Source organism: Stomoxys calcitrans, chromosome 3, assembly GCF_963082655.1.
Source record: "Stomoxys calcitrans chromosome 3, idStoCalc2.1, whole genome shotgun sequence".
Classification (NCBI taxonomy): Eukaryota; Metazoa; Arthropoda; class Insecta; order Diptera; family Muscidae; genus Stomoxys; species Stomoxys calcitrans.
The window spans coordinates 48,266,537-48,285,652 of record NC_081554.1 but is presented as its reverse complement, the minus strand read 5'-3'; the positions used below and the strand labels follow the sequence as shown (position 1 = coordinate 48,285,652).

At 37.6% G+C, this 19,116-nt stretch overlaps 1 protein-coding gene across 1 annotated transcript in view; it reads left to right on the top strand.

Annotated features, from left to right (window-relative positions):
- The window catches only part of LOC106082766 (THO complex subunit 2), a 30,197-nt gene extending 12,850 nt beyond the window's left edge, over window positions 1–17,347 (top strand). Inside the window, exons 15-20 of the mRNA XM_013245495.2 lie at window positions 816–1,527; window positions 1,605–2,204; window positions 7,890–7,933; window positions 12,817–12,994; window positions 16,236–16,291; window positions 16,369–17,347. Of these exons, the coding sequence (XP_013100949.2) occupies window positions 816–1,527; window positions 1,605–2,204; window positions 7,890–7,933; window positions 12,817–12,994; window positions 16,236–16,291; window positions 16,369–16,527 (1,749 nt within the window). The 3' untranslated portion in view covers window positions 16,528–17,347. The remainder of the gene's footprint in view (window positions 1–815; window positions 1,528–1,604; window positions 2,205–7,889; window positions 7,934–12,816; window positions 12,995–16,235; window positions 16,292–16,368) is intronic.
- Window positions 17,348–19,116: the final 1,769 nt, after the last annotated feature.

Sequence of the window (19,116 nt, the reverse complement as noted above, 5' to 3'; positions counted from 1 at the left end):
GGGGAAACATTGGCACAGCAGATGCTCAACCGTCTATAACTCCTTCTTATCCCCACAGACTCTGCAGAAATCCTCATCTTCCTGACACCACACCATGTCAGCGACAATAACATGTCATAACTCCCACCAACTATCCAACTTCACGTATCCTCAACTCGACCCATCGTTAGTTTTAGGTTTAAGGCGATCCCTAATACACCTGTCATAGGAGTAACAATTCAGCTGTCCTGCCAGGCTCACCAATTTTGTACCAATCAGCCTGACGAAGCACCTTAAAAAAGGTTTGGCATACTATCTGTTGGGGGGAGGAGGCCACCGTAACGCAGAGGTTAGCATGTCCGCCAATGACCCTGAACTCCTGGGTTCGAATCCTGGCGAGACCATCAGAAACAAATTTTCAGCGGTGGTTTTCCCTTCCTAATGCTGGCAACATTTGTGAGGTACTATGCCATGTAAAACTTCGCTCCATAGAGGTGTGCAGCACATCGTTCGGACTCGGCTATAAAAAGTAGGCTCTTTATCATTGATCTTAAACTTGAATCGGGCAGCATTCATTGATATGTGAGAAGTTTACCCCTGTTTCTTAGTGGAATGTTCATGGGCAAAATTTGCATTTGCATCTGTTTGGGTGACCATAAAATCGCAACACCACATTAATTATAACACAGCATTGAAAACTCATACAATCTATAGCAGAAACAAAAACTTTGTGAAAGTTTTTAAAAATTATCTTTTTTTTTTCTTTAAATAACATATGACTCCATTTTTTTAGCACCACCATTTGTTAAATGTCTTTTTTTTTCCTTTCTTTCTAGATCTTTTGTGATATCACCTATTCCGTTACATCCTGCACTGAAAATGAAGCTACACGTTACGGTCGCTTCCTGTGTGCCATGCTGGAGACTGTAATGCGCTGGCATTCCGATCAGGCCACATTTAATCGTGAATGTGCCAATTATCCCGGATTTGTTACCAAATTCCGTGTAAGCAATCAATTTTCCGAAGCCAACGATCACGTTGGCTATGAGAACTATCGCCATGTGTGTCACAAGTGGCATTATAAAATTACTAAGGCCATTGTATTCTGTTTGGATTCCAAGGAATACATGCAAATACGCAATGCCTTGATAATATTAATGCGCATCTTGCCACACTATCCGGTGCTGGCCAAATTGGCTCAAATAATTGAACGGAAAGTGGAAAAGGTTCGGGAAGAGGAGAAAAACAAACGACCTGATCTCTTTGTAATTGCCTCAAGTTACATAGGGCAATTAAAGACAAAAGCGGCTCAAATGATAAAGGAAAGTGATTTTCATCAGGTCACAGAAAGACCGGTACGCGTTGAAGCGCCGGCAGCAACAACTACAACACCAGTGGTGGCACCTGCTGCAGTCACAACGAATACCGCTGTTGTGGTAACCGCAACAACACCTTCAACGCCTGTTATTAATTTGACTGGTAGTGGTAGTAATACACCTTCCTTAACCATAGATACAAAACAGACCTCAAATGGAGAATTGAAATCCGGTAAGATAAACTCACTACTCTACTCATTTTTTGTTATAAGATTTCTAAACTTCATCTCTTATTTATTTGAATTGTAGACAAACGTGAAAAGGAGCGCTCCGAGCGTCCCTCGAAAATGATTAAACTGAATTCTGGCTCAGCTGCCATAGAACGGGAGCGTGATAGGGATAGAGATAGAGAGCGTGAAAGTTCCAGTCGGAATATGAAAGTTATAGACATCAGTGATGAACCTGTCATGCCCACACCCCTCTTATTAGCGGAACGTGATTCTGATCGTCACAGTAGTACAAGATCTTTAAAAGATTCCAAAAAAGATGAACGTTCCCGGGATCGCGACAGGGAAAGAGAACAACGAGAACGTGAACGCGAAAGGGATCGCAATCAATTGTTAGAGGATGTCATCATGGAAGCCACTTCAACTCGTTCAAAACGTGATAAAAGGCGCGAGGAACGCTATCGAGATTCACAATCCGTGGAAGTGGTTGAACCATCAGCGATTACCACAACATCGAGCAACAAGAATGACTATGATCGTGGTGGTGATCGCGATAGAGATCGTGAATATGAACGTAACGAACGTGGAAGGGATCGTGATTTGAGTTCTGTATCGAATGAGAGTATTGGTTCAATGCAACAACAACAACGACGTAGTCAAGATGTTATTGAATATGAAAAAGGTAAGTAAATCCATATACAATTTTAATGTGTAGGAATGTATTGGGTTGCCCAAAAAGTAATTGCGGATTTTTAAAAGAAAGTAAATGCATTTTTATTAAAACTTAGAATGAACTTTTATCAAATATACTTTTTTTACACTTTTTTTTCTAAAGAAAGCTAAAAGTAACAGCTGATAACTGACAGAAGAAAGAATGCAATTACAAAGTCACAAGCTGTGAAAAAATTTGTCAACACAGACTATATGAAAAATCCGCAATTACTTTTTGGGCAACCCAATATTTAAGGAATTATGCACGGTTATATAGTGTTCCGATAGTGTTTTCCTGCTTTCATTTATTTTTCTTAAATTGACCGTTTATTAAATATTTGTATCTGGCTAACCACTCTGTGACCCTGGGTGATGTCTTGTAATCATCGTGTGGTCTTTCTTTGAAGACCTCATTGCCTGTGTACCCCGAAGTTGTATCATGCCCTCTTTAATGCAATCATTACAGAAGTCTAGAATTAGTTGTCGGATGTTTTAAAGTGGTAGAAATTTCCAAATTGCACCATGAGCAGTTTGTTATACGCTCCACCATAGAATGAGGGTGTACTTATTTCGTCATTTCTGTAATAAAGGGTGATTTTTTTGAGGTTAGGATTTTCATGCATTAGTATTTGACAGATCACGTGGGATTTCAGACATGGTGTCAAAGAGAAAGATGCTCAGTATGCTTTGACATTTCATCATGAATAGACTTACTAACGAGCAACGCTTGCAAATCATTGAATTTTATTACCAAAATCAGTGTTCGGTTCGAAATGTGTTCATTCACCGTAACGTTGCGTCCAACAGCATCTTTGAAAAAATACGGTCCAATGATTCCATCAGCGTACAAACCACACCAAACAGTGCATTTTTCGGGATGCATGGGCAGTTCTTGAACGGCTTCTGGTTGCTCTTCACTCCAAATGCGGCAATTTTGCTTATTTACGTAGCAATTCAACCAGAAATGAGCCTCATCGCTGAACAAAATTTGTCAAAATTTGAACACATTTCGAACCGAACACTGATTTTGGTAATAAAATTCAATGATTTGCAAGCGTTGCTCGTTAGTAAGTCTATTCATGATGAAATGTCAAAGCATACTGAGCATCTTTCTCTTTGACACCATGTCTGAAATCCCACGTGATCTGTCAAATACTAATGCATGAAAATCCTAACCTCAAAAAAATCACCCTTTATTTGTATCTGGCTAACCACTCTGTGACCCTGGGTGATGTCTTGTAATCATCGTGTGGTCTTTCTTTGAAGACCTCATTGCCTGTGTACCCCGAAGTTGTATCATGTCCTCTTAAATGCATTCATTACAGAAGTCTAGTTGTCGGATGTTTTAAAGTGGTAGAAATTTCCAAATTGCACCATGAGCAGTAAAGCCCTTTATACGCTCCACCATAGAATGAGGTTGTACTTATTTCGTCATTTCTGTAATACATCGAATTAATGATCTGAGTTCCAGCAAAGTGTATACATTCGAAGTCGCTTTAACCATGTCCGCCGGTCTGTCTGTCGATAACACACTAATAATGCTAGGCACTTGTCGATAGAGATTGTAATTAGTCTATATCGGTCCATGTTGTTGTTGTTGTTGTAGCAGTGTGTTGTAGTCTGAGGTGGCAGCCCTTGTCGATAAAGGATTTCATCGGGTCAATCCGGTACGTACAACCTGATTGATTATCGGTCCATGTTTTGATATAGCTGCCTAACCTCAAATCCTGATTTTCATGAACCTCTAGAGTACACAATTCTTATCCGATTTGTTTCAAATTTTGCATGATGTGTTTTGTAATGACTTCCAATAACTGTGCTGAGTATGGTCTAAATCGGTTCAAAACCTTATATATGTGCTCCCACACAAACCGAACTCGAATCTTGATTTCTTGAGCTTCTAGAGGGCGTAATTCTCTTCCGATTTGTCTGAAATTTTGCATGATGTGTTTTGTAATGACTTCCAATAACTGTGCTGAGTATGGTCTAAATCGGTTCAAACCCTGATATAGCTCCCATGTAAACCGATCTCGGATCTTGACTCATTGAGCCTCTAGAGAGCGCAATTCTTATCCGATTTGGCTGAAACTATGATCATAAACTATGCTAGATATGCTTTGTTCGGTTCATAACTTTTTATAGCTCCCATGCAAACCTATCTTCCGATTTTACTTCTTGAGCCCCTATAAGGTGCAATTCTTATCTGATTTGGCTAACATCTTGGGTAATGACTTTACGATTCATAACCTGATATAGCTCCATTAGCATAGCAATACTTTTCCAATATCGTTTGTTTTCCCATAAAGAGATATAGAGCAAAAAACTTGGCAAATGCGATGCATGGTGGAGGACACGTAAGATTCGGCCCAGCCGAAGTTAGCACGCTTTTACTTGTTTTATTATACATTTTAACAGGTGACATGTGTCGTGTAGTCCCAGGGACATTTAGGACACATCCTGCACGTTGGCATTAATCCTTGGTCTGTAGTAGTTGAGGCGGCGGCATCTGCCGGAACTACTCTGGTTGGTCAGAGCAGGTCAATTTTCTCAGATGGTTGCTCTCCAAGGACAACATTCACCAGCTATTCAGCGCTTCTGCTACCGTGTCTTCATGAATGTTGTCCAGACCCTCTAGAAATGCCGTTTGATCAAGAGATTCTCTCTTGTAGCGCTGATCCTCACGCTCTAGTCATTTAGATCCACCTAAAGGCTTTTAAACGGAGGATACCTATCCACAAGAAGACTATGAAAATTTGACGGCAGATATCTGCCGATCTATTGCAGCGAAATAAGGTCGACGTTTAAACTATCGCAGATGTCAACATTAGATGGGGGGCCTGATGCCATGATCGTACAATCTTTCGGATATGACACCATCTCTATGCCGTCTGGAGGGGTTGGAATGGAGAATATGTAGAGGTTAAACAGTGCCGCATATATCACCCCTTCTTGGAGAACTTCCGGTTTCACTCTACCGTGTTTCGACTTCTCAATCCTAAATTTAACACAGATAATCGCGACCCACCGTTTCAGACCTGGCTGGAGGGACGTGTTGGCGATGTTGTCAAAAATTTTGGCATGTCGATGCTTTCGATAGGTCCATTACCACGAGGATCGTCCTTTTCGAATGGCCTGGGCTGATTGAAGCCAGGCCAAATGTGTGCGGTGATGGTATACAAAACAGTTGTGCTAGGGAGTCTTGGTAATCCATGTTGATGGTGGGAAATTCTCCAACGAGACTGGGGAGGAGTAGTCTTTCAAGCGTCTAGGCTACTTGTGAGAAAAAGGAGATCGGTCTGTACGGCTACCCCTTACTCGGGTCCTTTTGCAGGCTTCAGTAGCGGGCACTATACGAGTGTTCAAAGACAGGTTGAGGACAGTTGTATGGTACTCGACTCCAGGTAGATTCAGATTCTTCAGCATCAGTGTAGAGATTCCGTCGGAGACCAACGACATTGTTAACTTGGCGCCACGGATAATATTCGTTACTTCGTCCACGGTAAATTGTGATAATTGTCTCCTCCTAGCTTTGCCGGATGTTCAATAAATTTACGGTTGAACATCCTGGCATGGCGAATCTCTTCGGATCAGTCACAGTAAGTCGCCAAAAACGACTGAGGTCTTATCATTGCTTATTCCGGTGTTCGAGATTGGCTTTAACAGTAGATCACAACTTGCCTTAACCGGTACTTAAGCTACATTGCTGCAAGTGGTCCAGCCACATATTCCGCTTATGTTCGTTGTTACCCTGCTTATTTCCAGATTAAGATTCAGCTCACGGATTCTGGGGTTAGTGGGGTCCATGCAACGAATACCATTATGCTACTTCGCTGGGAATTTCGGCCACACTTGGGTTATTCCACCCGTAGGTATATTGAATGCTGCAGCTTCTCCTAATGCTAGTGGGGGCGTCCTCTTTCATCGTGCAAAACGTGGAGATTTCAATCTGCTATGCCAAAGCTATGCACCGCTGGTCGTTACGTAGGGGATAATTGTCAGAAAACGTGATGCGCATTAAAGTTTCCTAGAATCAAGCGATTATGGCCAGACAGTAAGCCACTGAAGTCGAACCTGTTAACTTTGCCATTAACTGGGTCACAATTAGCAACCGGTATACGTTGCATAGCTCTATATCCGCCAGTACCGAACTTGACTGTCATCCTCAATCTCTCGGCAGCCGATTGTACGTACAGGATTGACCCGATGGAATCTTTCGGCAAGGGCTGCAGTGCACAACACACTGCTACGACAACAATAAAAAAATGTTATTTTTGTTGCAATGTGTTATACACTGGGGCGGCAACCCTTGCCGATGAAGAACTCCATCGGGTCAATCCGGTACGTACAAACGGCTGCCATGGGAACAAAAACTGTTATTCCCATGCATTCCATGTAGAGGTCACTAGTGCCAGGCGCAGGCTGGTTTGGTCTATACTGCACGGAATGGTGTATCACGAAGGCCAATCCCATACCTACACTCCGTATGCGATTATTACGTAGCACATTGTATCCGTGACAACTGTGTAGGCTTCAGGTGTTGGTCAGCTTTGTCTCCTGGATCGCTGTATGTAATATGTGCTTCCGACTCATAGAATCTACTATCTCGTCAATCTTGCCTCGGAGACCATTGTAATTCAATTGCAAAAAACATATACTTCTGGGCTTTGCCCCGGCAATGTTGGGGCTGGTATGATGCTGCTCCATATATTGCCGCACGGGAGAAGTCGGAGGGGTCACATAGTCTGACGACGAGAACGCCGAAGGCGACGACCATGACACTAGTCTATGTTCGAACAACACCTTGCAACAACATTGCGACTGTACTCCCTAGGTCGGAAATGCATTCACTCGATTAACCGCTTACACCTCACCGACACCGACCGATAACGGAGGCAGCTCTGGCAAACCGAACAAAAGTAGGGTTCGCGATTGATTCCTTTCAATCGCGCATGAACCAGAAGCGTGAGGATTCTATCGAGTCAATCTTGGTGTTGTTGTTGTAGCCACATGTTGCAAGTATATGGATTCTTCCCCCCCCCCCCCCCCACTCTTCTCTTTGAGATCATCCAGACCCGCCAATGGTTCCAAGATCCAGTTTAAAAAATATGGCTGCTTCAACTGTATCGGTCTATAGTGCCTCTGCAGTCAGACTCGTTGGTTTCACCGGGCATGTAAGTGTGTGATTGGTGTCATAGGGTTTAATGCGGCACTCAGGGAAATATTTGTAATGGTTCCAAGATCCAGCTCAAAAAATATGGCTGCTTCAACTGTATCGGTCTATAGTACCTTTGCAGTCAGACTCGTTGGTTTCACCGGGCATATAAGTGTGTGATTGGTGTCATAGGGTGTAATGCGGCACTCAGGGAAATATTTGTTATAGTATAGTCTAATCTTGAACGATAAGAGTTCAGTCTGTTACACTATCCGAATCTCAGTTGGGCTTGAGTAGTTCTGTCCTCCTGGGCAGGTCTTTCTCGCCACCAGCAATGGGTGGTGGGCGTTTACCAAGGATTATATTCAGCCACTCGGTCTTAGCAGATCCCAAAAATTTTGTTTTGTAAATTATTTTTAAGAATTTGCCATTTTTATTAATAGACTTAAGGGCATACAAAATCATTATTGACATTGAATTAATTATGGTATTTATTTTTTTTAGATTCCAAACGTCGTAAAGTGGATGCATCTTCTTCCAATTCAAAGGTTAGTATTTTGGTGGAATCGTAAGATTACCTAAAAATGTGAGAACTGCAGCGGCAGCAACGACTTCCCCAACAACAACAACAACAAAAACAGCAATATCAAGGCAACAGCAAATGAACAACTACAACAATCAACAGTGAAATTACAACAACACATGAACAATGATGACACAACAATTAATGGAAACACCCAAGCATACCAATTGTTGTAGCGCCCCTATTAAAGGCAGCGCAACTAAAGGCAGCAATATCAAATTCCATCAATTTTCCAACGTGCTCGACAGTTGCCATGAGTCTTTGGCTTTTAGTTGTTTTTTTTTTTTTAAAGAAAATATAGTATAAGTAGTTTTTAGATTAATCTCTCAGGGTTTAAACTTACGTAGTGTTTTACAATTCATAACCCCAACTGACAAGAACCCCAATTCCTATGTAGGGCATATGTTAATTTAATTTTTTTTTTTATTTTTGAAAATTTGGCTGGACCAAATACAGCAGAGGGAATCATTGAAAATGAAGATGTATTAAAATTTACTTTTATTATTATTTTTGAAATTACTTAAGTCAAAATCGTCCCTCTGTTTGTATTTCATTTTAAAATTAATTTTAAGTTGTAGTTTCCCCTTTTTTTTTTTGGAATCAAACTTTAATTCTGGGTTATTACATAATTTAGTATGTATAAACAATTATGGTAGCTATTCCAAAAATGTAATCATAAGTAAAACAGAGATTTGACTCGAATGAAAAATCATGAAAAAGTTTTATGTTGTGATAATTTTTTGAAAAAAAAAAAAAATATGTATATAAAATGGTAATGAAATGAATTTCTAAGACTATCAGAGATTAAAAATGAAACCACCTTAAGTTTACTTTAAGATATATATGTACTTAGCATAAGTTAGTTTATAAAAAACCAGTAACCTTTAACCAACATAATCCAATCTCAATAAGCAATGAGGACTCATCTAGGCTGTTTTATGGATTAAATACACCATGGAGCTGAGAATATCACTGCCGCCACGGTACAAACTATTAAGATCTTACCATTTTTTGACTCAAGCAGAGGTTTCATATTCCTGTTTCCTAAAGAAGTCTGGCGCAAAATGGAAAAAAAGCTTCAACGTTTTCCATCGAAAATTATACACAACATTAAAAAATAATAGAAAATGCCTTGCGTTTCATCATTAAAAACATCTTAAGAAAAAGTGAATGCATGAACCAGAAATTGCAACTAAAATTTGTAAAACATGGATCACCCGAGTATGAAATTAATGAACAGAAGGCACAGCAAACTTCACTTAAGAAACAAAGTTCCAAAATTTATGTCTTCTGCAACAGGCGAAAAACCAACATCGTCATCATATGAATATATAATGTGGAGATCAAGGATTTGCTAATCAAAATGAAAGGATTATGGAGGCAGCTATACACATCAAAAAACATTTTTATGCTTTGGATATTTCTTCAGTCGCATGGCAATATGACAACCTTGAAAGTGTTGGAACCAAAAATGATGATACGTACTGACGCTTAAAGTTTTATATCAACATATGAATATATAATGTGGAGATCAAGGATTTGCTAATCAAAATGAAAGGATTATGGAGGCAGCTATACACATCAAAAACCATTTTTATGCTTTGGAGATTTCTTCAGTCACATGGCAATATGACAACCTTGAAAGTGTTGGAACCAAAAATGATGATACGTACTGACGCTTAAAGTTTTATATCAACACCCTGCATGGAGAGAATTTAACTAAAAGTGTAACAAGTTTTCTACAGCTCAAGGAAAAGAACCAAAAACATTCAGGATTGTTTTCAACATTTGTGAAGCGATTATAAGATTTTGGGTTATCAAATTTGAAGAAACCAATTTGTTACATGAAATAGGTTTGCATTCCATGGCAAGCTCTTCTGCTCCAAACAAAACACCTACAACCGTTCAAGGCCTTCTAAGGGGAAGAATACCTTCACAATTTTTAAACTATTTATTGATGCTGTTGCCGCCGGACGGAAAATCAAACTCTTCGTACACAGTGCCACAGTTAAAAACTTTGAACTATTACATTTGGAATCCTGTATAGTCATAGTTGGCTGAAGTTTTGGGACGTCTTCATGGTATATATTTCTTCTTCAAATGCCTCGCCCAAGCGATTCCACCTTCCAATTTGCAATTTTCAACTAAAATAACGCAAGAGTTATACAATGTCAACTACATTTCTATGGGATTAACTTGACTTCTTGTACTGGATTGTATTGTCTTTTCCAAGACGTACTTGTTCTACACGTGACTCACCTTAATCATTTAGAATCTTCTGGAGCCTCTACGTCTATACTACAACTACTTGGCGGATAATTTTATGCATGCTTTCAACACATCTCATCATGGGAAAATTCCTACAAATGAAAAACATCGCCATCTGCTATTTCTATACCAAATGACTTCGTTGATGAGTTTGGGAATATTTTTAGGTGAATTGTTTTCAATCACCTCCAACTTTAAACCAGTTACTAGAGTGCAACTATGACCATAGTATAAATCCAGAGAACATTTTTGGAAAAACCAAAATGATCCAATGACCAATGCACTTTCTTCAAATGTTAACACATAATGATCGACACTATTGAGTTTTGAACTTCGATAAACCGGCGTTCCTGTTCCTATTATTCCAAAGCTTTTTAAAGAACTGGCTGTGAAACAAGAATCATCATGAAGCAAACTCCAATGGTTTTTTTTGAACTAAATTTAACTTCCAATTCGTGAACAGAGAGCTGTCAAGTTGTAATATTTTCGCATAATCCTTGAATAATAACCAACTATTATTGGTGATTTCTCACTCAGTGAATGTAATGAAAACGAAATGTTAACAGCCAAAGGAAGACTCTGATAATATGGTGCAAATAGTGAAGCCAAAAACCTCTGTTGCAGCTATCGAAATCGATGATATCGGTTAATATTTTTGTAATGGAATGAAAAATAATACAAAGCGGGACCACACAACACCTAATGCCTTTGAGTACTCTTCAGTTAAAATTATTTAACATTTTTGTATAACAGTGAAATATTGACAACTTTTTCGGAATCGACTCATCGATTTGTGATTGGAAAACTTTCTGAAATTTTACCTGGATTATTTGGTGAGCCGCCAAACATAGGAACACTGCGATGTTAGACTGTATGGTGGACAATCTCATGATAGCCGATCGTAACCTGATGGAGTCCTTCATCGGCAAGGGCTGCCGCCTCAGTGTACAACACACTGCTACTACAACAACAACTGTATGGTGGACAATCTCATGATAGCCGGTTGTACGTACTGCATTGACCTGATGGAGTCCTTCATCGGCATGCTACAACAACAATTGTGTGGTGAATTCGAAATAATAAACTATGATGCTACAACCTATAACCTAGAGACGCTAAGGGAAGGAGAATACGTCAAATAATAAGAAATTTTTTGCGAAAATCAGGACGTTCTCTTACCGACGACAATGTCTTTTTTCGTCGTATCAACCGGCCCCTGATAATTGGGTTTAAATCTTCATCACAGATGTAATTATGAGTTTATCTACATCTAAAAATCGTTGAAAAAGTATTTCAACATCATTGTCATTAGGACCATAGACCTACGTTTACAACAACGCCAATCTACGACCAAAGGACACACTATTGGTTACAGAAGAGTAACCAAAATGTATGCTATGTTCAAAGACTACAATGCAATTAAAGGACCTACCTATTTGGAAAACACAGCTGTATTTCCTAAACCAATATATGGATCTCAACATCATCATTAAAACAAACTGAGCTACGATTGAAGAAGAAAAATCTCATAAATATAGGCCACGATACAATTAAAGGAACTATGTTTTTGGAAAACACATTACAAAAACCATAAAACTGATCTCTCATCATCATTAATAACAACTGGGCTGTTATCGAAGTAGCGAAAACTTGCTTCTGGATTCAAGACGACGAAGATACATTGAGGACCTAACTATTAATTGAACAGAACTGTATTGCGAAAACCATTAAACCGATCTCAACATCATTTCACCATGCCAATCATCTCTAATGGGCTACGAACGAAGGAGCAACAACTCATACAGACAACTTATTAATATTTTCTTCCGAACAATAGATAAAACTTTCTTCACAAACAGCTTAAGCTGGCATTGCCGAAATAAACAACATTAAGAACTCATAAATACAACTGAACCTAGCCGAGGTATAAACAAACAATCCTTCTATTCGAATCTACCTCAGATGGTTTTCATCATTTGGCAACACCCCAACAAAGAAATTTTCAAAAACACATCTATACAATCATCTGCTGTTCAATTCACCTCAAGTGCCTGATCTACTGCAAAGTTTCTTACTGATGTGTGTGCCGCTTCAGACATTTTCTCAACAAAAGTTGTTTGATTCTAACATCTACTCAACTAGCTACCTACCTATATCTATCTATCTAGTATCTAAGGCAATAGTATGAGGAATTTCCAATGCTTGTTCACTATGTGCTCTAATGCTGCTGTGTATTGTTGTTGAGAAACGTTGGCCTGACAGAAAGTGTAGATTCTTGTTTTCATAAAAAACCGTCCTTCCCTTGATGGTTAGCGGTAAGTCTTTACAAAAAGGAAAAAAATCAACATAAATGCAATTATTTAATTATATTTAGAGAAGGTTAGAATTAGCGAAAGTAACCGGATGTTAGAACTAATGAAAGTAACCTAATATATTGGGAGTGGTTTTATGGGGAACATTTTATGGCAGGGTTTATTTTATTTTATTAGGGAATCACAGTTATGCCTTAAGAGTGGGTGATATGGTTTCGTTTTAACTTTAATGTATTCAATTGATATAATTTGTTGTATATAATTGCAGAAGCAAAATATAGATGATCACAATGAACTGTCGAAAAAGGAACGTGGCCTCAAGAGCAAAGAGCGTAAAGAAAAACTGACCGATGAGGAAAAGGATGCCCGCAAAGAGCGTAAATTGGGACGTAAAAGAGAACGTTTGGAGGAGACCAACACATCAGAACATAAGCGACGAAGGGATGGTAAGCATAAAATTTGGTCTTAAAGTGTATTTTAGTTAGGACTGCGTCAAAAATATCTCATTCGACAAGAAAATATAAAACACCAAACCATTTTGTAAGATTGATACAGATATTCCTCATACGTAACGTACAAAATGACAGTGAGGTTATCAGAATACTAACGCCTCTTAGAAAACCTTTTCTGAACTTGTTTGGGAGGAGGATTAAATCGTATAGTTGTTGTTGTTGTAGCCATATTTTCATGTGGAGGTGAACCGCATAGTAAATATCGCGGCCGACACGGGATAACGGCAAGCACCACAAGGGCTGGAACTTTCAGCTCCGACTTGTTTGGTGTTCAACGTTATCACGGATAGATAACCTGAAAGCTACGTTAGGTCGAAATTGCTGTAACTTCCTCAGATTTTCATTCGTTTTCCAAGAAAACAAATTTGTCAAAATCGATTTATTTTGGGCTTAAATTTTTCAAAATCGTTTTTTAAGTTTAAAAACGATGTAACTCGTTAATTTTTTCGAATATAGAAAATTTCAAAGCATTCCGCAGTTCGAAATTCGAAGCCGAATCGTAAAATAATCAAAATTCTTTAAACTGTAACATTTCATTTTTTTTTGCATTTTTTTTAGCAAAGGGGGTAACCTTTCCAAAATTTTCAATTTTTGATGGAAAAAAATTTTTTGAGTTGGCCATGCAGCATTGAAGTTAATGGCGAAAAATTATGTTTAGCGCAACTGCGGTGTTGATTCCTCAATAAACAAGCTCAAAATCGCATAATTGATATCCAAAATATGTAAACAACAAGTCCACGTTAGGTCGAACTTACTGTAACTTCGTCAGATTTTCGATCTCCGTAGTTCTGAAAACACCATTGGATTCCAGAAGAAAAGCTCTTTCCTTAATGGTGCTGGGGTAGCAATACTCCTAAGTTTTTTATAAAAAATCTTCAAAATCGTTTTATTTTGGGCCCAATGTTATCAAAATCGTTTTTTAAGCTTAAAAACGCTGTAACTCCTTCATTTTTTCGAATATAGAAAATTTTAAAGCATTCCGCAGTTCGAAATTCGAAGCCGAATCGTAAAATAACCAAAATTCCTTAAAATGTAACATTTCATTTTTTTCCCATTTTTTTAGCAAAGGGGGTAACCTTTCCAAAAATTTTCAATTTTTGATGAGAAAAAAATTTTTGAGTTGGCCATGCAGTATTGAAGTTCATGGCGAAAAATTATGTTTAGCGCAACTCCGGCGTTGATTCCTCAAAAAACAAGCTCAAAATCGCATAATCGATATCCAAAATATGTAAAAAACAAGCCCATTTTAGGTCGAAATTGCTGTAACTTCCTCAGATTTTCGATCTCCGTAATTCTGAAAGCACCATTGGATTCCTGAAGAAAAGCTCTTTCCTTAACGGTGCTGGGTGTAGAAATGCTGCCAAAATTTCTATAAAAAATCCTCAAAATCGGTTTTTTTTGGACCTACAATTTTCAAAATCGTTTTTTAAGCTAAAAAATGCTGTAACTCCTTCATTTTTTCGAATTTAGAAAATTTCAAAGCATTCCGCAGTTCGAAATTCGAAGCTGAATCGTAAAATAACCAAAATTCCTTAAAATGTAACATTTCATTTTTTTCCCATTTTTTTTAGCAAAGGGGGTAACCTTTCCAAAATTTTCAATTTTTGATGAAAAAAAATTTTTTGAGTTGGCCATGCAGCATTGAAGTTAATGGCGAAAAATTATGTTTAGCGCAACTCCTATGTTGATTCCTCAAAAAACAAGCTCAAAATCGCATAATTGATGTCCAAAATATGTAAAAAACAAGTCCATTTTAGGTCGAAATTGGTGTAACTTCCCCAGATTTTCGATTTCCGTAATTCTGAAAATACCATTGGATTCCTGAAGTAAAGCTCTTTCCTTAATGGTGCTGGGTGTTGCAATACTCTTAAGTTTTCTATAAAAAACCTCAAAATAGTTTTATTTTGGACCTAAAATTTTCAAAATCGTTTTTTAAGTTAAAAAACGCTGTAACTCCTTCATTTTTTCGAATATAGAAAATTTCAAAGCATTCCGCAGTTCGAAATTCGAAGCTGAATCGTAAAATAACCAAAATTCCTTAACCTTTCCAAAATTTTCAATTTTTGATGAGAAAAAATTTTTTGAGTTGGCCATGCAGCATTGAAGTTAATGGCGAAAAATTATGTTTAGCGCAATTCCGGTGTTGATTCCTCAAAAAAACAAGCTCAAAATCTCACAATTGATGTCCAAAATATGTAAAAAACAAGTCTATGTTAGGTCGAAATTGCTGTAACTTCCTCAGATTTTCGATCTCCGTAATTCTGAAAACACCATTGAATTCTTTTCGTAAAGCTCTTTCCGTAATGGTGCTGGTTGTAGCAAAACTCCTAACTTTTCTATAAAAAAACCCTAAAGATTCTGACTTTTGTGTTATGTAAGATGTCATTGTATCTCCAAACTTTGTTGAGTTTAAGAAAAGCCTCTGACCCTCCGTTCTTTGTTATTTTGCTGCCAAGTTTGGGTATATAAGGCATAGCGTGAGGTTGGGGACCATATGTGACTACCAGGTGACCATGTATATGCCTCCTATCCTGGTAAATTCGGTTAATACTATGCTGAAGGCAAAATCATCAACCCATCACTAGAATAGGACTTGATAACGAAGCTCATTTTCGTTTGGCGGACGTTGTCATCATGGTTGGTGGCCGTTTTCTCTCTATTTTACAAACATTGTTAAGGTTGTATTGAAAAATATGTCTATGACTTGACATAAAACCTAAAACATGGAGCTGCTACTATTCGCCAGATTCCACATTCACCAGTCCATTAGTCTACATATTCTGCATACAGTGGTATGTTCTGGAGAAGAAACGTCGAGGGAAAGCTCAAAAGGGTACTGAATCTCGAACGACCCGAGACAAGCGCTGAATGCTATACTCAGTCTAATGTGTTCGTCTCTAATGTTTCGCCTTTATGCTGAGCCAACCTGGTGCTCTTCGAACTTTGGACGCTCTTCTATTGTCTTGAAATCTGGTGATGGATTATATACCAGCGGAATCCTTCATTTTTTAAAAGGAAAAGCTCATTTCCTCCGAGAGGGAGAAAATGAGCTTTTGCCATCGATATTTGGCCAGCTCTATTCCACATGCAAATGCGACTTCGACAACAACAACAACTTGCCTTAAAAGGACTACCTTAAGACTTTATAATTCTTTTTTGTTCTTCTTTTTTTCAGTTCAAAACGGCGATGATGATCAACAGCAACGGGAACGCGACAAATATCATGCCAGAGTAAGATTTCCCTGAAACACACAAACGTCCTCAACGTTTCATTTATTCTCAAACATTCCAAAACCATTTTTCATTAGGACAAATCGCCGCATGTACGCGATACACGTGAACGTTCCCACGAAAAGTTCGAACGAGAACGAAGCTCTCGTGATGAACGAGCCTACGGTGGCGGCGGTGGCGGAGGCAGCAGCAGTAGTGCTAACACAAAATCAACGCGTACCCGTATTGGATATTAGGGTGGTGGTGAAAAAAAAAAAGTAGAAAAGTGAAGATAAATTCAAAAGTTATTTTAAGCATTTGTCAAGAAAGAAACTAAAATCAAATACATTTTCTTTTAAGTTGTAATTCTTAAGACCTTCATCAGGAAACAGAAGCACACATAAATCAGCGCTACCAATTCATAGATTTACACACACACACACATGTACTCACACATACACAACACAACAGTTCTAAATAACCTCCGAATAGTTTTAAAAATGGCATAAACTCACTCTCACCACATTCAAATCAAGATACACTTGTAAAATTATTTCTAAGTGAATTTGTAACTCTTAATAATTTTAGTAATGCGTTATTTTTTTTTGTATTGTAATTATAAACTATGATTGAACTTTTAAATGATTTATATATACAAAATATTATTTGAATTTTGTTTTATGCTTAAAAGAGACAAAATAAACAAAAAAAAAAGAAAACAAGAAATCGGAATCACCTTGACATATTTTAAATGTCCTATACATATGGAAAAGCGGATTGAGAGAAATTACCCTGCAACACAAGCGTCCTATTTTCCCCTCCTCCTTTTTCAAATTTTAAATTTAAGTGTAAAGATTATTGTTCAGATCATTGTAACTTTAAACACTAAATGTTAACAAAACAAACAAACCATTTTTCTAGAAAAGAAACGAAAACAAAACAAACAACAAAAATAAGGAAAGAGTAAAACCTGCGGAGATATTCAGAAAAGTGTGATGATAATTTTATTTTGGATCTAAATTTAAAACTGAATAGATTTAAAATTAAGACACAAATAAAGAAGACTTTTAAACGTAACAGATTTAGAAAAGTTTTTTTTTTCCATGGAAATATACAAAGTGGGGGTTAATGTGGCTAAATATTTCATTGGATACAAGGTAGCACCTATAAAGCGATAATATGACAACTAGCTGTTATGACATTTAACTATAGAAACTATAGAAGAAGCCTAATTTGTGGATTTTAAACGTAACATCAAGAGATCGATCTATGCGAAGTTCTTCTCAAAACGTGGAAACATTTGCAACAATGAAGTTACTTAGAGAAAACATCTAAAACCGTGCTAAGTTCGGCCGGGCCGAATCATCAGAACCCACGACCATGGATTCTGCTAAAATATGGGAGCTATATCTGGTTATAGACCGATTTGGACCGTACTTAGCACAGTTGTTGGAAGTCATACCAAAACGGCATAGGCAAAATGTTAGCCAAATTGGATAAGACTTGCGTCTAGGACTGAAGAATTCAAATCAGGGCATCTATTTATATGGCGGCTATATGAAGTTATAGACTGATTTGGAACATCTTTGGTTGTTGGATGTCATACTTAAACGAAATTTCAGCCAAATCGAATAAGAATTGCGATCTCTAGAGGCTCAAGAAGTCTAATCGGGAGATCGGTTTATATGGCAGCTTTATCTGGATGTGGACTAATTTAGACCACATTCGCCACATTTGTTGGATGTCAAACCGGAACGATATGTGCAAAATTTCAGCCAAATCGGATTCAAATTGCACCCTCTAGAAGCTCAAGAAGTCAAGACCCAGATCGGTTTATATGGCAGCTATATCAAAACATGGACCGATTGGGCCCATTTACAATCCCAGCCGACCTACACTGATGAGAAATATTTTTGCAAAATTTTAAGCGCCTACACCCAGACATTTTAATACCATACGGTATTGATAGTAAAGCAACACCGTATGTTAAAAAAAAACAATACCGGATGGTTTGGATGAAACATAAGATGATAAGTACCGTTTGGTACTACCACTATTACCGAAATGGTATTGGTTTTAATACCAACCTTTTATTGGTTTTAAGCAACAGACTGTTATTGGTTTTAGTACCAAGCAGTTATTTATTATTCCACCCCCTAATGAACCAATAAAAAAACATTGAACATAATTTTTAACTAATTTTATTTTGATTATTTATGCTAATAATTACAAAAATAATGTTACACAGTTTGGTTCTTAATTTTTGTATGATATTCGTATTCTACTCCAAAATATGTTTCGTTTTAGATCCATTTTGTGCCTATACGTATATATGTATGTTGGTTTCGAGGGGTTTTAGAATAGGGCAGCAGGTACTTTAGCCAAAATTTCAGATATGTAAAAAACCCTTGGCCTAAAAATTCTTAATACTTTTGGGGTCCTGTTAAATGTAACTTATAACATTTACATTAAAATTCGTGAAGTAAAGCTCTTTCCGTAATGGTGCTGGTTGTAGCAATACTCCTAAGATCTTTATTAAAAATTCTCAAAATTGATTTATTTTGGACCTAAAATTTTCAAAATCGCTTTTTAAGTTAAAAAACGCTGTAACTCCTTCATTTTTTCGAATATAGAAAATTTCAAAGCATTCCGCAGTTCGAAATTCGAAGCTGAATCGTAAAATAACCAAAATTCCTTAAAATGTAACATTTCATTTTTTTCCCATTTTTTTAGCAAAGGGCGTAACCTTTCCAAAATTTTCAATTTTTGATGAGAAAAATTTTTTTGAGTTGGCCATGCAGCATTGAAGTTAATGGCGAAAAATTATGTTTAGCGCAACTCCGGTG